Source organism: Hypanus sabinus, chromosome 12 (genome assembly GCF_030144855.1).
Source record: "Hypanus sabinus isolate sHypSab1 chromosome 12, sHypSab1.hap1, whole genome shotgun sequence".
Classification (NCBI taxonomy): Eukaryota; Metazoa; Chordata; class Chondrichthyes; order Myliobatiformes; family Dasyatidae; genus Hypanus; species Hypanus sabinus.
This window is the reverse complement of record NC_082717.1, coordinates 96,758,880-96,778,969: the sequence shown is the minus strand read 5'-3', so window position 1 is coordinate 96,778,969 and position 20,090 is coordinate 96,758,880. Positions and strand designations below refer to the sequence as shown.

At 45.9% G+C, this 20,090-nt stretch overlaps 1 protein-coding gene across 1 annotated transcript in view; it reads right to left on the bottom strand.

Moving 5' to 3' along the window:
- Window positions 1–14,124, bottom strand: part of LOC132403160 (alpha-2B adrenergic receptor) — a 32,531-nt gene extending 18,407 nt beyond the window's left edge. Inside the window, exon 1 of the mRNA XM_059986504.1 lies at window positions 14,053–14,124. Coding sequence (XP_059842487.1) covers window positions 14,053–14,109 — 57 coding nt within the window. The 5' untranslated portion in view covers window positions 14,110–14,124. The remainder of the gene's footprint in view (window positions 1–14,052) is intronic.
- Window positions 14,125–20,090: the final 5,966 nt, after the last annotated feature.

Genomic DNA, 20,090 nt, shown 5'->3' with positions numbered 1-20,090 from the left:
AGTGGAAGATAAAGGCGGAACAAGAGGAGGTGGGCGATAGGCAGGATCCAGATTTGGGGGGGGGGGGGTGATAGGCAGATGAGGAAGGGGTGGGAGTGGGAATTATGTCTGAAGCTGGGAGGTGATAGGTGGAAGTGATAGATGGCTGAAGTTGAGTGTGGATCTTCAGGCTCCTGTACCTCATCCCTTAAAAGTAGTATTGTGAAGAGGGCACGTCCGTCCTGTCTTCTTCCCCAGATCCCCAGAACAATATGCCACAGGAAAGAGTCTTAAACATATTCAATTAACTCCCTGTCAGATCAAGAAATGAAAGGAGGCAAAGAGTGGGAATAAAGGGAGCTTTTTCTGATTGGCTGCTGGTGATGGTGTTCTGCAGGGGTCAGTGTTGGGACCACTTCTTTTTATGTTATATGTCAACAATTTGAATGACAAAATGGAATGCTTTGTGGCCATGTTTGCAAATGATACAGAGATAGGTGGAGGGGCAGGTAGTGTTAAGGAAGAATGCAGTCTGCAGAAAGACTTGAACAGATTGGGAGAATGGGCTAAGAAGTGGCAGATGGAATACAGGTTCAAGAAGGGTACAGTCATGCACTTTGGTAGAAGGAATAAAGATGTAGACTATTGCCTAAATGGGGAGAAAACTCAAAAGTCAGAGGCACAAGGAAAGTTGGGAGTCCTCGTGCAGGATTTTCTAAAAGTTAACTTGCAGGTTGAATCAGTGGTAAGGAAGGCAAATGCAATGTTACCAGTTATTTCAACAGGACTAGCATATAAAGGTAAGGATATAATGCCGAGGCTTTATAAGGCATTGGTCAGACCATATCAGGAATCTTCTGAGCAGTTTTGGGCTCCTTAACTAAGAAAGGATGTGCAGGCATTGGAGAGGGTACAGAGGAAATTCTGGGAATGAAATGGTTAATGTATGAGGCATTTGGTGGCTCTGTGCCTGGAGTTTGGAAGAATGAGCAGGATCTCATTGAAACATATCAAATATTGAAAGATTGAGTGGATCTTTCGAGTGGATAGAGTGGATGTGGGCAGGATGTTTCCTATAGGTGAGCCTTGGACCAAAGGGCATAGCCTCAGACTAGAGGGTTGTCCATTTAGAAGAGACATGAGGAGAAATTTCTTCAGCCAGAGGTTATGAATCTGCGGAATTTGTTTCTACAGATGTCTGTGGAGGCCAAGCCATTGGGTATATATAAATTACTGACAGCATTGTGGGCATGCCCTGCTGGACGTGGGCATGTCCTACTGGATGTGGGCATATCCTGCTGGACGTGGGCATATCCTGCTGGACGTGGGCATATCCTGCTGGATGTGGGCATATCCTGCTGGATGTGGGCATAACCTGCTGGATGTGGGCATAACCTGCTGGTGCCAGAAGCATGGCAACACTTGCAGGATGCCCTCAGTACAATCCTCGGACTCTGATGGTCATTGACACAAATGAGGCTTTCACTGTACATTTTGATACTTTGATGCATAAAGCTAATCTTTCTCTTTTTCTTTCTTTCACAGGATACAGAAGGAAGTATTACACTGCAGCTGAAGATCTGTGCTCTGAAGCTAGCAGCATCTACTAGCTCAGCCCATCTACGCAGTTACTCACAATGCCCACGTTCACAGAAGACAGACGCATTCCAGTCTTTTATAAGCAGCCTTGTAAAACAGCAATGACTGCAGTAGTTACAGAGTTCTCCAGCATAGAAACAGGGCCTTCAGCCCAGCCCAGCTTTGCCACCTGTTGTCCCATTTACCCAGTATCAGGTCGTCATTCTAGAACACAGAACAGTTCAGGTCCTTCAGCCCATGACATTGTGCCAACCTTTCAAGCTGCTCTAGGATCAATCTAACACTGCCTTCCTTATAGCGTTGTTGCAGCTGTATAGGACCCTGGTCAGACCCCACTTGGAGTACTGTTCTCAGTTCTGGTTGCCTCACTACAAGAAGGATGTGGAAGCCATAGAAAGGTGCAGAGGAGATTTACTAGGATGTTGCCTGGATTGGGGAGCATGCCTTATGAGAATAGGTTGAGTGAACTCGGCCTTTTCTCCTTGAAGCGACGGAGGATGAGAGGTGACCTGACAGAGGTGTATAAGATGACTAGAGGCATTGATCGTGTGGATAGTCAGAGGATTTTTCCCAGGGCTTAAATAGTTGCCACAGGAGGACACAGGTTTAAGGTGCTGGGGAGTAGGTACAGAGAAGATGTCAGGAGTAAGTTTTTTTACGTGAAGAGTGGTGAGTGCGTGGAATGGGCTGCTGGCAATGGTGGTGGAGGCGGATACGATAGGGTCCTTTAACAGACTCCTAGATGGCTACATGGAGCTTGGAAAAATCCAGGGCTGTTTTTGTAAACCCCAGGTGGTTCTAAGGTAGGGACATGTTTGGCACAGCTTTGTGGGCCGAAGGGCCTGTATTGTGCTGTAGGTTTTCTATGTTTCTCACATAGCCCTCCGTGTTTCTTTCAACCACCTGCTACCCAGGAGTCTCCTAATATCTACCATCACCCTTGGCATCATGTTCCATACACTCATCACTCTCTGTGTAAGAAACCTACCTCTCACAGTCCCACTTTCCTCCCACCTTTAAACGATCCCCCTTTATTAGCTATTTGTGCCCTGGGACAAAAATTCTTTTGCTGTCCCCACCCTCAATACCTCTTATCATCTTAAACACCTCTATCAACTCCCCTTTCATCCTCCTTCACTCCAAAAAGAAAGCCCTACTTGGCTCAAACTTTCTTCATAAGACATTCTCTCTATTCTAGTCAGCATCTTGGTAAATCTCTTTTGCAATCTCTCTAAAGCTTCCACATCATTCCTATAATGAAGCAACCAGAACACAACAGAATATCCAAGGTGTGTTTTAACCAGAGTTTTTACAGGCTACAACATGACCTCACTGCTCTTGAACTCAATCCCTGACTTATGAAGGGTGACAGAGCACACCCTTCTTAATCAACCTATCACCTTTGAGGGAACTCTGGGCACAAACCCCATGATCCCTCTGTTTCTCTACATTGCTAAGAAACTATCAATAACCTTGTACTCTTCCTTCAAATTCGAGCTGCCACAGTGTATCACTACATACTTCTCTGGGTGGAACTCCAGATGCACTCTTGGTCCAGCTCTGCACCCTAACAATGTCCTGTTGTAACCTACAACAACTTTCTGCAGTATCCACAACATCAATCTTTCTGTCATCTACAAACTTGCTAAGCCACCCTTCCATTTCCTTGTCCGTTATTTCTAAAACTCATAAAGAGCAGGGGTCCCAAAACAGATCCCTGGGGAGCAGCACTCGTTCTTGATCTCCAGCCAGAGTACACTCCATCTACTGCCACCCTCTGCCTTCCGACGAATGCCTGAAGAGATGGTGGAGACAGACAGCCTCACAACATTAAAGAAATATTCAGACAAGTACCTGAATCCTGTCATTAATTTTGTATTCTGCCTTCAGCTCTGAACTACTTCACACTTTTCAAGATTGAACTCCATCTGCTATTTCTCAACCTAGATCTGCATCCTGTTAATGTCCTACTGTAACCTACGACAACCTTCTACTCTATCCTCAACACTGCCAACTATCATGTCATCTATCTCTTTCAAGTTTGCAATTGTCCTTTACTTCTATGTATTCACATGATTTGGAGGCCTTTCAGATCATCTAAATTGGATGGTTACTTCACCACTTAACATAGAAGAAATAGGAGCAGAAGTCGGCTATCTGGCCCATCGAGCCTGCTCCACCATTCAATAAGATCATGACTGATCTGGCTGTGGATTCAGCTCTACCTACCTGCAATTTTCCTACAACCCTCAATTCCCCTGCTATGCAAAAATCTGTCTAACTCAGTCTTGAGTTGATAATATGAGGTAGCTTAGACCATAAGACCATAAGATATAGGAGCAGAAGTAGGCCATTTGGCCAATTGAGACTGCTCCACCATTCAATCATGGGCTGATCCAATTCTTCCAGTCATCCCCACTCCCCTGCCTTCTCCCCATACCCTTTGATGCCCTGGCTAATCAAGAACCAATCGATCTCTGCCTTAAATGCACCCAATGACTTAGCCCACACAGCCACTCATGGCAACAAATTCCACAGATTTACCACCCTCTGACTAAAGTAATTTCTCCACATCTCAGTTCTAAATGGATGTCCCTCAATCCTGAAGTTGTGCCCTTTTGTCCCAGAATCCCCTACCATGGGAAATAACTTTGCCATATCTAACCTGATCAGGCCTTTTAACATTTGGAATGTTTCTATGCAATCCCTCCTCATCCTCCTGAACTCCAGGGAATACAGCCCAAGAGCTGCCAGACGTTCCTCATATGGTAACCCTTCCATTCCTGGAATCATTCTTGTGAATCTTCTCTGAACCCTCTCCAATGTCAGTATATCCTTTCTAAAATAAGGAACCCAAAACTGCACAAAATACTCCAAGTGTGATCTCACGAGTGCCTTATAGAGCCTCAACATCACATCCCTGTTCTTATATTCTACACCTCTAGAAATGAATGCCAACCTTCTTCACAACCAACTTAACCCAGAGGTTCACCTTTAGGGTATCTTGCACAAGGACTCCCAAGTCCCTTTGCATCAGTGCATTTTGAATTCTCTCCCCATCTAAGTTATTTATATGGGAAAAATTTGTGAGCGTTCGCAGACCCAAAAACAATCTATCAAATCATGCCAAATAACACATAAAACCTAAAATAACAGTAACATATAGTAAAAGCAGGAATGATCTGATAAATACACAGCCTATATAATGTAGGAATACTTTTCTGCAATCATTGCAGCACTGTCCACCGCAGCAAAAATCTCACACAAGTGCTCTCGGCAGCACTCGCAGCAAAAACAAACGGTGCAAGCAGTCCCGGCAGAAACACACTTTCCAGTAACCTTTAAGCTATGAAGCTACCAAGTAACACATAAAAAATACACAGCCTATATAATGTAGAAATAATGTATGTACAGTGTAGTTTCACTTACCAGAATCGAGAAGACAGTGAGCACACTGATGATGGTGTGTTAGGGTGAGTTGTCGGACACTGGGTGTGTCATCTTGTCTGTTTCCATCAGGGCAGGCAGATCACCTTCTTCTACGTCTGCCTGCCTCGATGTCGAAGGTCGAGTTTCATCGTCTACTGTGGCTGATGTGGAGGGCTTGAAAAATGACAGTATGCTTGACTGCTTAGCCTCGCACATTTTTCTATCATACAGTTCATTGTAAGCACTCAAACCATCCTGAAAATAAGCCCTAAACCTACAGACCCTTTCAAAATTAAAGTTGTACTTTTCTGCAATCATTGCAGCGTTGTCAATCGCAGCGAAAATCTCATGCAATTGCTTCACGTTCTGTTCCTGGACGACTTCACTTTCGGGCTGTTCACTACTGTGTTCGGCTTCAATTGTTATCTTTTCCTCTTCATCAGCTCTTCATCTCTCAGTTCTTGGTCACGGGATACCAAAACCTCTTCAACATCATCTTCGTCAACATCCGCAAACCATTAGCTAAACTCACTATATCCTTACTTCGTTCACCACGATCGAAACTAGTTTTACACTAAGTGTAACACCCTTACGCGCTCTTTTAGGCTTTTCTGATACCTTAGAACTCATCTTGCTGTACAAAATAAATCACGGATAAATCATAAAGCACGGATGCTCACAGGCAGGTGTTTAAGCAATGCTGGCTAGAAAGCAGTTCCGGGGAGGAGCATGGCTGCTCAGCACGCGCGTTGCCTTTTTTTGTAACAGTGGGAACACCTTCTGTTAGTGAAAACAAGTAACTAATGTGGGTCTTTCATAACAGCGAGGTGTCGTAAAGCCAACATTCGAAAAATGGGGGACACCTGTAATAGCCTGCCCGTTTATTTCTTCCATCAAAGGATGTGACCATACACTTTGCAACATCGTATTTCATTTGCCACTTCTTTGCTCATTCCCTAAACTACCTAAGACTCTCTGCAGGCTCTCTATTTCCTCAACACTGCCCGTTCCTTCACCTATCTTTGTATCATCTGTAAATTTAGCCACAAATCCATTAATCCCATAGTCCCAATCATTGATATACATTGTAAAAAGCAGTGGTCCCAACACTGACCCCTGTGGAACTCCACTAGTAACAGGCAGCCAGCCAGAACAGGATCCTTTTATTCTCACTCTCTGTTTTCTACAGATCAGCCAGTGCTCCACCCATGCTAGTAACTTCCCTGTAATTCCATGGGCTCTTATCTTGCCTAGCAGCTCATATGCATCACCTTGTCAAAGGCCTTCTGAAAATCCAAGTACCCCACGTCTACTGCATCTCCTTTGTCTACCCTGCTTGTAATTTCCTCGAAGAATTGCAGTCAGGCAGGATTTTCCTTTCAGGAAACCATGCTGACTTTGGCCTTTTAGTCATGTGCCTCCAGGTACTCTGTAATCTCATCCCTAACAATCAATTCCAACAACTTCCCAACCACTGATGTCAGGCTAACTGGTCTTTCTGCTGCCTCCCACCCTTCTTATACAGCAGAGTAACATTTGCAATTTTCCAGTCATCCGGTACAATGCCAGAATCTATCAATTCTTGAAAGATCATTGTTAATGCCTCCACAATCTTTCCAGCTACTTCCTTCAGAACCCAAGGGTGTATTCCATCAGGTCCAGGAGATTTATCCACCCTCAGACCATTAAGCTTCCTGAGCACCTTCTCAGTCGTAATTTTCACTGTACAAACTTCACTTCCCTGACACTCTTGAATGTCCTGTATACTGCAGATGCCTTCCACTGTGAAGACTGATGCAAAATATGCTTTTCCCTTAGTACTATCTCTGTGTAGCAGAATGAACTGCCTGGGTGGCATGCAAGCATGGCTTTTCACTAAATCTTGCTACACATGATTATAATAAACCGATTACCAAGAAGATTGTCCACCACCACCTTGTCAAGGGCAATTAAACATGAACAACAATTGATATTACAAGTTAAACCCATATTTTAAAATTAAAATTAATTTTAAAAATTAAACTCTCTTTCTCCAACTTTGGCCTCCTGCCTGCCAGTTGCAAATCTGTCCCCAAATTTCTTGACCTCTCATCTTTGGCACTGATCCTTAAAACCTGCTTCTCCACCTGTGCCAAATATGCTTCAGAGCCCATGTCTTACAGGTTTTTGGGCACTATATTAATGCAAATTATTGTTTCAACCATGAGATTACAGGATGTTATTCTTGTGACCTCCACTGAAGGCTCTACAACCGGTAGTCAAAACTGCCAACGCATTACCAGCACCAGCCTAACCTCCATCAACGACATACAGTCTATACAGAAAGGTGCCTGATCTGACCAGCAATATCATGAAGGATCCCACCCACCCTGCTCATGAATGTTTGTCCCACTTCCATCAGGGAGGAGGGAGGAGACTACGTAGCCATTCCCATCAAGGAGTGGGGAAGCTATGTTGCATCCATGCCAGGACCACTAGACAGTTACTTTCCCCAAGCAGTAAGGCTGATCAACACCTCTACCCCACTAACCCACTTTATGTACTCCTGTAGCTAGTGCTGCTTTATGTACATACAATTAATGTATGTATGTAAGTTATCAGGTATTTATATGTAACCCCCTGGGTCGCCTCAGGCTGGCTCAGCTCGTTCTTGTCTAGGGGGAGCAGCCTTTGGCCCCGCCAAACTGGGTAATCAAACTGGGTGTGGATGCTGTGTGATGTCCCCGCCTCGCCCAAAAACAGACAGTACACCATATGCGATTAAATGAGTACAATTTATAAAGGTTACTATAACTAAGTGATTAATAACAATACAGTATATATGAAGAGAAAATTAAAGAAAAGGCGCCAAACTTATCAAAGTCCAAACCACTTCGTGCACAGCCATTGGAGCTCAATTACTGAAGTCTTCTGGCCACCATTCGATCCCCTCCGAACTCCTCGACTCGCAGCTCAGGACCCTCCGAACTCCTCGACTCTCCAAACAGCTCAGGACCCTCCGAACTCCTCGACTCTCCAAACAGCTCAGGACCCTCCGAACTCCTCGACTCTCCAAACAGCTCAGGACCCTCCGAGTGGTCAACCAAGCACATCTAGCTTCATCCCCGCCCCCTCGGAGAATCTCCCGGACCCCCCTTTGGGGTCCGATCCTCGCCCAGCTTAGAGCATTGCGTCCTCTCTCTCGACCCCCTCGCGCTGATCTGCCCAAAACCCCGTCAACAAAAGCTTACAGACTCAGAAGAAAGAACATTAATCCCCATTTGGTTTACAAAGGAATACCATTCTCGTTATCAGTAAATTAGCATTCCTGCTAGTTAACAAAAAGAAACCCTTTCCCAACAGTAACAAAGAAAAAAAGAAGAAACCCCCTTTACACTCTCCCTCCACCAAATAAAAGTCATGTCCTCATGACTACTAAATAACTCGCCACCTTTCCTGCCAACACACCGTAACCCAAGCACAAACAGTGACATCTCCTCCCCACACAGTAACCCTCATGCCCTGTTCCTCAGGCGCTACTTAGGCCAACTATCTGGGAGTTCCCTAACCCTTCTGAGGCCTCCGTACCCCCTCACCTAAACCCTTCAGGCTCGGACACAACTGGGGATACCTTGGGCCCACTACCAACTCCTCTCTCAACCTCTCACTCATGCCCCACACTACACACAGCTAACCCTCCCCGCTACACCTGACTCAATGGGAGAAGGGCCAACGGTCTCTTCCTCAATCGAGGGAAAGTCAGCAAAAGGCAGCATGTACCACACATCCAGCACATCATCCATCGAATCTGTATTCTTCCTCATTCCTGTGATCGGTAGCTGCTGTTTGATCTTCTCCAAACGGAAACACGTGGCCTGCACTGCTCCCGCAGTCTCTTCAGCCTCCTGTTCAGTATTCACTGCACTTCTCTCCAGCTTTTTCTTCCTCATGACTTCTTCCAGATCAACTTTCAGGTTTTGCAGTTCATTTGAACTGTCGATGGTCATCTTCAGGTTCCCTTCAAGCTTCCGCTTCTCTCTTCTGAGATTCGTCTGTAATTTCTTCACCTCCGCAAACTCCCCTCTCCGGGTTCTCAGTTTGCTATTACCCTCAGTCAGACAACTTTCTTCATTCTCTCCAACTTGTAAGTCTTCCGACTGGTTCCAGATCGCTTTCTCCAGTCTCTCCGTCTTCATTTCAAACTTGATTCCGTAGAGACAGTCTCTCACGAGCTGCGACCTTCACCAGCCCTGGCACGTGTCCAGAAAACACTTTAACTCGGTAGTTCTCAGCTGCTCCTGCAACGACCTCACTTCATATTCTCTTGAGGCAAATCCAAGTACCAAGAGATCATCCACATACACCAAAACTCCAAACACCTCCATCTCCCCTATGGTCTTCCACCTGCCCCGCAGGAAGGTTGCAAGGGCTCCAGATATGCCCTGTGGCATCTTTTCGGACCCGAAGACTCCTAGGGAATTTATAACGGCCGTCTTGTCCTTGTCGGCCCCACTCATCGGGATCTGGAAACATCCACTCCTCAGATCGAGCACCTTAAACCACATCGCACCATTCAGACAGGCCATCGCCTCTACGGCCCTCAGGGCCATATTCTGGTCACTGACAGTGCACCTCTTCAACGCAATACAATCCACACACACGCTGCCTACGTCTTCCATGGCTTCAGGGGCCAGTCGCCGCAACCTCTCTCTCTCCGAGGTGTCTTCAGCAGTCAACTCCCCTCTCTCGTGGTATTTCGCAGCGTCCACTAAGAGGGTCTCATCCTCAGATACTTCCCCCAGGCCGTACCACCACTGGCTCTTGTTTGAATTCGGTATCGGCCCAATGCTGCTACACACGTCCGCACAAGCAGCTCGAAACTCTGGGTGCATCGACAATGCCTCCAAACAACGCTCACCCGCCTCCTCCGGGCAGGCCCCCAAGCGCACCAGCAGGATATTGGTTCTCTCTAGAACAGAAACGCTGCCCGTCTCAACAGGGTCCGGACACATCAGCATTAACGATTCATGAACCTCAGTCTCCTCCACATTTGCCTCTAAGAACTCCATTTTCACTGACCAACAACCGTCGTCTGGATAATCACCGGCACTGGTACCCCGAATCTCCAGTGTCCTCCAGTGTCCATGTCCACGACATGTCAAGGGTAAATGCTTCCAATAACGGTTATGAAACAAACTGTACAGCAACTTAACCGGCGCCCCGGTGCCGAGGATGGCTTTAACTTGACTTCCATCCATCCGTAACAACACCTGTGCGCGTGGCCCCTCTAAGCCTTCAGGAATAGAGTCTGTTCATTTTGGGAGTTCCTTGGTACATTGCTGGGAACATGCTCCCCCAGAGACCCCAAGCCGTTCCCCCACTGGGCCTCCTCTAAGTTTCCCGACACCTCTCGAATCAACGGAACAACTGATCCCCTTGACAGATCCCCTTGGCACCACAAGCAATTTATCTGCCCCCCTAGGCAAAAAGGGATACCCTAAAAACTTCCCACCAATCTCCTGCCACGGGTATGATAAGCCCCCCAGCTGCGGCATTTGACTTCCAGTCGAACCACACACATTTTCCCACACTTTCCCAGAACTGGCAGCGGTCACTTCGAGGTAATTGCGCCTGACAGTTCTAACAAAGTCACCAGCCCGCCTACTCAAACTTTCAACCCGTCCCTGTCGCTTTTCCTCAGCCAAGCACTGCCACTCACCCAATAACTGAGGGGTCCGCTCCGCCCACGCTTCCGCCCCTTTAGGGTTGGACATTATTCCAATAACTGGGCGGAGCTCACCACTGCTGAAACATCCCAACCTGTCACTCCTCAATCTCCAAACAGTACGGACAACCCATGGTCCCACCACCATTTCGTCAGCACTAGTCGGAACTCGAACAACGACCTCCAGGCTACCAACAGCAGCCACCCCACCCAACACACACGCAGCGATCACCAGCAATCGCACACCCACAAAGGCACACCAGCTCTTCGCCGCAGACACAATTTAAATAGGGTGATCACACAGCCTCCACAGAAATCAATCCCGGACGAGCACCCCACAATGTAACCCCCTGGGTCGCCTCAGGCTCGCTCAGCTCGTTTCGTCTAGGGGGAGCAGCCTTCGGCCCCGCCAGACTGGGTAATCAGCTGGTGTGGATGCTGTGTGATGTCCCCGCCTCGCCCAAAAACAGACAGTACACCATATGCGATTAAATGAGTACAATTTATAAAGGTTACTATAACTAAGTGATTAATAACGATACAGTATATATGAAGAGAAAATTAAAGAAAAGGCTCCAAACTTATCAAAGTCCAAACCACTTCATGCACAGCCGTTGGAGCTCAATTACTGAAGTCTTCTGGCCACCATTCGATCCCCTCTGAACTCCTCGACTCTCCAAACAGCTCAGGACCCTCCGAACTCCTTGACTCTCCAAACAGCTCAGGACCCTCCGAACTCCTTGACTCTCCAAACAGCTCAGGACCCTCCGAACTCCTCGGACTCTCCAAACAGCTCAGGACCCTCCGAGTGGTCAACCAAGCACATCTAGCTTCATCCCCCCCCTCCTCGGAGAATCTCCCGGCCTCGGACCCCCCTTTGGGGTCCGATCCTCGCCCAGCTTAGAGCATTGCGTCCTCTCTCTCGACCCCCTCGCGTCGATCTGCCCAAAAGCCCATCAACAAAAGCTTACAGACTCAGAAGAAAGAACATTAATCCCCATTTGGTTTACAAAGGAATACCATTCTCGTTATCAGTAAATTAGCATTCCTGCTAGTTAACAAAAAGAAACCCTTTCCCAACAGTAACAAAGAAAAAAAGAAGAAACCCCCTTTACATATACTTATTGTGTTCTTTATCTTATTGTGTTTTTCTTTATGTGCTGCATCAGATCCAGAGTAACAATTATTTTGTTCTCCTTTATACTTGTGTACTGGAATCTTGAATATTTATCTGGAATAATGCCGTCAACCCACTTCCAGAGAAGCACTAGTCCCCCCCCACCCTCACACAGCATGTACAGGAAATCCCTGCCACCTCCACAATGAGAGTATGTAAAGTTCCTGAGAACCTGATTCTTCCTTACAGGTGATAAATACATTCTTAACAACACAACACAGGTGATCAATACGCTCTCAACAACACAACACAGGCGATCAATACACTCTTAACAACACAACACAGGTGATCAATATGCTCTCAACAACACAACACAGGCGATCAATACAATCACAACAACACAACACAGGCGATCAATACAATCACAACAACAGGACACGGGTGAGGTTTGGAGTTTTGCTGAGAGCTCTGCCGGAAGATGCTGAGGATGTTCTACGAGTCTGTGGTGGCCAGTGCTATCATGTTTGCTGTTGTGTGCAGGGGCAGCAGGCTGAGGGTAGCAGACACCAACAGAATCAACAAACTCATTCGCAAGGCCAGTGATGTTGTGGGGGTGGAACTGGACTCTCTGCATGCCATCTTGGACAATGACTCCCATCCACTGCGTAATGTACTGGTTAGGCACAGGAGTACATTCAGCCAGAGACTCATTCTACCGAGATGTAACACTGAGTGTCCTAGGAAGTCATTCTTGCCTGTGGCCATCAAACTTTACAAATCCTCCCTCGGAGTGTCAGACACCCTGAGCCAATAGGCTGGTCCTGGACTTATTTCCACTTGGCACGATTTACTTATTATTATTTATTTATTTATGGTTTTATATTGCTATATTTCTTCACTATTCTTGGTTGGTGCAGCTGTAACGAAACCTAATTTCCCCTCGGGATCAATAAATTATATCTATCTGTCTGTCTGTTGTTCACTTCTGTTTGTCCTTGCTTCATTTTCCCGAGGGGGACACAAGCTAGTATTTTGTGTTCTGTGAACCTGCCGCTGAATTAGTGATAAATGTCAAAACTTCATAGCTACAATTGTTTTCTTCTTTCGTTAAGAATTTATTTTAATGATAGAAAAGTCTTTGCAAAATCATTAAATTAATGATCAGCATTCTTTTAGATGGGGTGTCCAGGGAGGGAGCATGTCGTGTCTATTCTGGGGCAGTTCACACACCAGGCACTCAGCTCTCACCTGTACCTCCAAGTAGCTGTTTATGTGTGATAACAAGAGAAATTTGGATAGGTATATGGATGGGAGGGGTACAGAGGGCTACCGTCTGTGTGCAGGTCGATGAGACTAGACAGTATAGAATAGATGTGCCAATGGGCCTCTTTCTGTGCAGTAGTGGTCTGTGACTCTATGACAGTGGTCACACAGTGGAACATCGCTTTAACAAGCAGGCTAAACCAGGAGAGGGTAGCCAACGGGGCCACATATCCTGGTAACATAGGGACATGCCTACGCTGGCATGCAAATTCAGCTCTGCAATGCCTTGTGGAGAGCGAAGGACATGACAAAGCACAGAAGAAGTCATGGTCATTCACTGCAGCCAAGGAAGACCCCATTTGTGACGACTACTCATACCACTGGACCCTGGCTTCTGAGGTCCCATGGGTGGAAATACCTCAGAGCAATGGCTTTTCCACTTTAAAAGCTCTCCCACACTCTAGGTTTCTTTGTGCAGTATCATCAGATATGATGGACAACCAATCACATGATAATTATATTTACATATACAGCAATTATTTATCATACATGCACTATATATTTAATAAGCAAATATTAATAGCTGTGGTTTATATATTAAGTACATGTATACAATTATGTACAGGATAACATGTATATATAATCTCCTATAGATAATTGTGTGCATGTAATTTATTGTGACACACTGGGGCTGACATTGTTGTGTTTGGAGCTCATTTCAATGTCTTTTTCAAAGGATGTCCACACTGATTAAGTTGCTCCTGGGAGGGAGGTAGGATTGTTCCAGCTCTGGTAACAGGTTAGTTATGAAGAATGGAGAATATGAAGTGGGCAATATGAATGGAGAATGGTGTGTGCAAACAGAGAGTCAATGTATGGGCTGGGGTGGGGGGGCATTGCACAGCTTCGGAAAAAGCTGCAGAAAGTTGTAAACTCAGTCAGCTCCATCATGGGCACTCACCTCCCCAACGTCCAGGACATCTTCAAAAGGTGATGCCACAAGAAAGGCGATGTCCATCACTAAGGACCGCCATCACCCAGGCCATGCCCACTTCTCATTGCCACCATCATAGAACCAGAGAACATTACAGCACAGAAACAGGCCTTTTGGCCCTCCTTGGCTGTGCCGAACCATTTTTCTGCCTAGTCCCACTGACCTGCACCTGGACCATATCCCTCCATACACCTCTCATCCATGTACCTGTCCAAGTTTTTCTTGAATGTTAAAAGTGAGCCCACATTTACCACTTCATCTGGCAGCTCATTCCACACTCCTACCGCTCTCAGTGTGAAGAAGCCACCCTAATGTTCCCTTTAAATTTTTTCCCCTTCGACCTTAATCCATATCCTCTGGTTTTTTCTCCCCAACCTCAGCGGAAAAAGCCTGCTTGCATTCACTCTATCTATACCCATCATAATTTTATATACCTCTTTCAAAACTCCCCTTATTCTTCTACGCTCCAGGGAATAAAGTCCTAACCTATTCAACCTTTCTCTGTAACTCAGTTTTGCAAGTTCCGGCAACATCCTTGTAAACCTTCTCTGCACTCTTTCAACCTTATTAATATCCTTCCTGTAGTACAGGAGCGCTGAAGGCACACTCTTAAAATTTTAGGATCAGCCCCTTCCCCTCCACATCAGATTTCTGAATGGACAATGAATCCATGAACACAACCTCACTCTTTTTTTGCTCTCTTTCTGCACTACTTATGAATATATATATATACACACACACACACACACACACACAAATTATATATGTGTATGTGTGTGTGTGTGTATATATATATATATAAAATTTCTTACTGTAATTTATAGCCACAAAACAACAGTAATAAAACTGATTCTGATTCTGCTGATCCAGGAATGTATCAGGTATTTGATAGGAACACACAAGGACAACTTGTGCTGTCTACAGTTGCCGGAACAGAGCATTTGAAGGAGGTTACTCACAATTCAGTGAAGCTTGAATAAAAGGAGAGCTCTGTGGGCATTTCGACATTTCAGTGGTCCAACCAGCAGCCAGAACAGAGGACTTCAAAGTAAATAAAAATACAGAAAGGACAAGCAAGGGCGGCCATTGTTAGGAGTGGGCCAGTGGTGAGAGTTAGGCTTTGACTCAAGAAGCTGAGGCCAAAGACACAGGTTAGAAGATTTAGACTTGGTTGCCCATTGAACAGTGCAGGCAGGTGGCTGATATAGCAGTGCAATGCTCCTCCTGTAGGATGTGGGAATTCATGGAACCTGATGACTCCTCGAAATGCTCTGTTCCGGCAACTGTAGACAGCACAAGTTGTCCTTGTGTGTTCCTATCAAATACCTGATACATTCCTGTGATCAGCAGAATCAGAATCAGTTTTATTATTGTTGTTTTGTGGCTATAAATGATGACCGCAGGAAGTGCAGCCAACTCCAGTTCAAGAAAGACCGCATTAAGGAGCTGGAGCTGGATGAACTAAGGATCATCCGGGAGGCTGAGCATTTAATAGATATGGCTTTTGAGCAGGTGGTTACACCTAGAGTGCAGAATTCAGTGAGTAAATGGGTGAACACCATGAGTGGTAAAGGGAGAGAGAAGTCAGTGCAGGGCCCCCTGTGGCCATTCCCCTCAGCAACAGGTATACCCCTTTGGATATTGATGATGGGGATGACCTGTCTGGGCAAGGCAGCAGCAGCCAGACCAGTAACACTGTGGTCGACTCTGAGCTTCAGAAGGGTAGGTTGAAGTCAGGCAGAACAGTAGTCATAGGGGACCGGATAGTTAGGGGGACCGAGAGGAGATTCTGCGATAGCAAAAGAGACACCAGGATAGTGTGTTACCTCCCAGGTGCTGTGGTCCAGGATGTCTCTGAGCAGTTGCGGAATATTTTTAAAAGGGAGGGTGAGCAGCCGGAAGTTGTAGTACATGTTGGTACCAAAAACATAGGTAGGAGAGGGGTAGGTGCTCTGTGCAGTAAGTTTAGGGAGTTAGGAAGGAGGCTGAAGATCAGGACCTCCAAGGTGGTAATCTCTGCAACAAGCTAGGAAAGGTCAGAACAGAAAGATAGCACAGAAAAATGAATGGCTGAGGAGATGGTGCAAGGGCAGGGTTTCAAGTCCTTGGATTATTGGAATTTTCTTTTTAAAAAGAATAATCTTTTTATTAATTTTAAACAAACATAAATGAAACATGAATACAGAGAGTTTTAGAGTACATAATTAATAGGTTAAGTATACATTCAGATAGATTAGAATCCATATATAATAACCTCCCAAACTCATAGTAATTGTGAAAAAAGGAGTAAATAAGAAAAAAAATCCCCAAAAAAGAAAAGAAAATAAAACCTAACCATCATGGGCATTATGTCAAATATACACAGTAGCGTCAAAAACTCCGCACCTCCATCCAAATAATTAAGGATAATAGAGGAGGGTTTAGGAAAAGTCAGTTTAACTCATATGAAAATGTTGAATATATGGTCTCCAAGTTTCTTCAAATTTAACTGAAGGATCAAAGACAACACTTCTAATTTTTTCTAAGCTCAAACAAGAGATAATTTGAGAAAACCACTGAAATATAGTTGGAGGATTAATTTCTTTCCAGTTCAATAGGATAGAACTTCTAGCCATTAATGTAACAAATGCAATCATCTGTCGAGCTGAGGGGGATAAACAAATATGATCCACCATTGGTAAACCGAAAATTGCAATAATAGGATGCGGTTGCAATTTGATATTCAGAACTGTTGAAATAATACCAAAAATATCTTTCCAATAATTTTGGGAACTTTTTCTGGGGAAGATGTGACCTGTACAAGTGGGACAGGCTGCACATGAACTGGAGGGGAAGCAATATCTTGGGAGGAAGGTTTGCTAATGCTATTGGGGAGGGTTTAAACCAGATTTGTAGGGGGTTGGGAACCAAAGTGCAGAGGTAGAGGATGGGACGATTGGCGTACAAGTAGAGACAGCTCATAGTGGGTTTGTGAGGAAGGACAAGCAAATAGAAACATAGAAAACCTACAGCACAATACAGGCCCTTCGGCCCACAAAGTTGTGCCGAACATGTCCTTACCTTGAGAATTACTGTACTAGGGTTACCTCTATTTTTCTAAGCTCCACGTACCTATCCAAAAATCTCTTAAAAGACCCTATCATATCCACCTCCACCACCGTTGCCGGCAGCCCATTCCACACACTCATCACTCTCTGCGTAAAAAACTTACCCCTGACATCTCCTCTGTACCTACTCCCCAGCATCTTCAACCTATGTCCTCTAGTGGCAACCATTTCAGCCCTGGGAAAAAGCCTCTAACTATCCACACGATCAATGCCTCTCATCATCTTAAATACTTCTATCAGGTCACCTCTCATCCTCCAGTGCTTTGTGTCATCAGCAAATTCACTATCTATCTCTCCACTTCCTCATCCAGGTCATTTATAAACAATAATTTATAACTCAATAACTCAACCTGTTTTCATAAGGCATGTTCCCCAATCCAGGCAACATCCTTGTAAATCTCCTCTGCGCCCTTTCTATGGCTTCCACATCCTTCCTGTAGTGAGGTGACCAGAACTGAGCACAGTAATCCAAGTGTGGTCTGATCAGGGTCCTATATAGCTATGACATTACCACTCAGCACCTAAATTCAATTCAACGATTAATGAAGGCCAATACACCGTATAACGCTTACGCGACAAGCTGGTGTATGTCTAGGGGAAAATTCCAGCCACCCGTATATATGGCTGCAGTGGAATACATGTTAATGCAATGTTGCTCACAAAATATCAAGCTCACACCAGGTACAGTTACAGAATAGACTTTATAAATCTAATGATACAGTATATATGAAGGAAAAGAAAATAAAGAAAAGGCGCATCACTTATCAGAGTTCAGTCAATTTAGTGCACATCGTTGGAGCTCAACCATCGAACCATTCGACCCCTCTTCGCTCTCCTCCGACCTCCAAAACCCCGCACCTGGGACCACCCAAAGTGATCAACCGAGTAGTGCCGTACGCGTCCACCTTCTTTGCCGTCTTCTCCCCGACTCCCAAAAAGACCACGCAATCCCAGCTCCCAGACACACAAGAGAAAATAACATCCAACCCAATTGGTTAACAAATGAATACAATCCCCGTTATCAGCAACTTAAACCTAAACAAGCTTCAAGAAGCTTCAAGAGTGCTCTGCAAGAAAAGCACTCTCACCAGTTATCATAACAAAGAAGCAGTTTTACTTTTAACAAACGAAGAAGCCATTTTAATTAACATACGCAGTACATTCTCCGCACACCAACAAAAATCATGCCCTCATGACATTAACAGAGTTCCCCAAGGCTTCTTGCAAAACACAAAACCCAACCCAGGTGCAGAAAACAGTGATATAACTGCTCAGGGCAGTAGAGATCACACTCGGTTCTCCTGGCACTGCATATGTCAACTGCTCCGGGGGGGGGGGGGGGGGTGCCTACTTCTCTGAGACCTCCGTACCCCCTCTGCCGACCCTTCCACCTCAGACACCACGGGGGACACCCCAGATCAACCTGTCGGATCCTCACCCTCTCCCTCACTGGGATCCCTCTTCACCTGAGAACCCTCTGTCTTGCGTTCGGGTTCCACCCTCTCTCCCCACAATGCCGGCTGCACCTCAGTCTGCCCATCAACGCCCTCCATCCTCTCACCTAACTGAGTAGGGGAAGGGCCAGGAGCCTCTTCTTCCGGTACTGGGCAATTAGCGAACGGAAACAGGGGCCACACATCTAAATCATTGTCTTCCGAATCAGTATCCCCTTCCGGGGTAAGAACTGGTTCCGTCTCTTCCACAGCAGGCTTTTCCCTCGCCCCTCGCCCTCGCAGAGTCCTCGTACTAGGCGTAACCTCCCCCTCGGGCTCTTTATCCACCTGCACTGCTTGAGTCAGGGACAGCAGGTGATTCCGATGGAGTACCTTCCCATCCTCTGGTCTCACCCAGTAAACAGATAGATTCAGCATCTGGCTCTCTACCACATAGGGGGTGGCTGCCCATCGATCTGCCAACTTGTGCTTACCGGGTAGTCCTAAATTCCGTAAAAGGACCCAGTCTCCCGGCAGTAATTGAGCGAACTTCACTTTCTGATCATATCTCCTCTTATTCCTCTGATTCTGCTTGGTAGCCGCCGCCTCGGCCAACTCTCTCCTCATATCAGACACATACTTCGGATAGTGCTTCGCAGGTAATTCACCCGTCTCAGTCCCAAAACACAAGTCAATGGGCAACCTTGTTTCCCACCCGAACATCAGATAATAAGGTGAGTACTCTGTAGCGTCATTGCAAGTACAATTATAACAGTGAACCAATGTGTCGACTCCACTTACTTTTCTGGCCAATCTCCAGTGTCCCGAGCATATCCAACCGTGTCTAGTTAAATCTCTCGGGCTGAAGATCACCCTGCAGGTGATAGAGGGTGGTCCTGGATTTCTCAACCCCAAGCATAGTCAGTAATTCATGGATAAGCCGGCTCTCAAGGTCCCGTTGCTGATCACTATGGATCCACCTGGGGAGTCCATAATGAACAAAGTACTTCTCCCATAACACCTTTGCCACTGTAGTTGCTTTCTGATCCTTAGTGGGAAACGCCTGAGCATATCGAGTGTAATGATCCGTGATGACGAAGACATTCGCGATGTTGCTGGTGTCTGGCTCAATCGACAGGAAATCCATACACACCAGGTCCAGGGGTCCTGCACTCTGCAAGTGTGACAAAGGAGCCACCGACACAGGCAGGGTTTTCCTCCTGATGCAACGACTGCACTTCTTACAGTATTCTTCGACCTCCCCCCTCATCCAGGGCCAGTAGAACCGGTCTTTGAGTAATCCATAGGTGCCCGGAATCATCATGCAGTGCCTGGAGTACAGTCTTCATATACTCCTCAGGCATGACCAGCTGCCAACGCCAGAGTTGGGTTGGTCCAGAGGCGCCGTGACCCGGTACAGGACTTGGTTCTTCAACTTTAACCGAGGCCACTCCTTCAATAACAG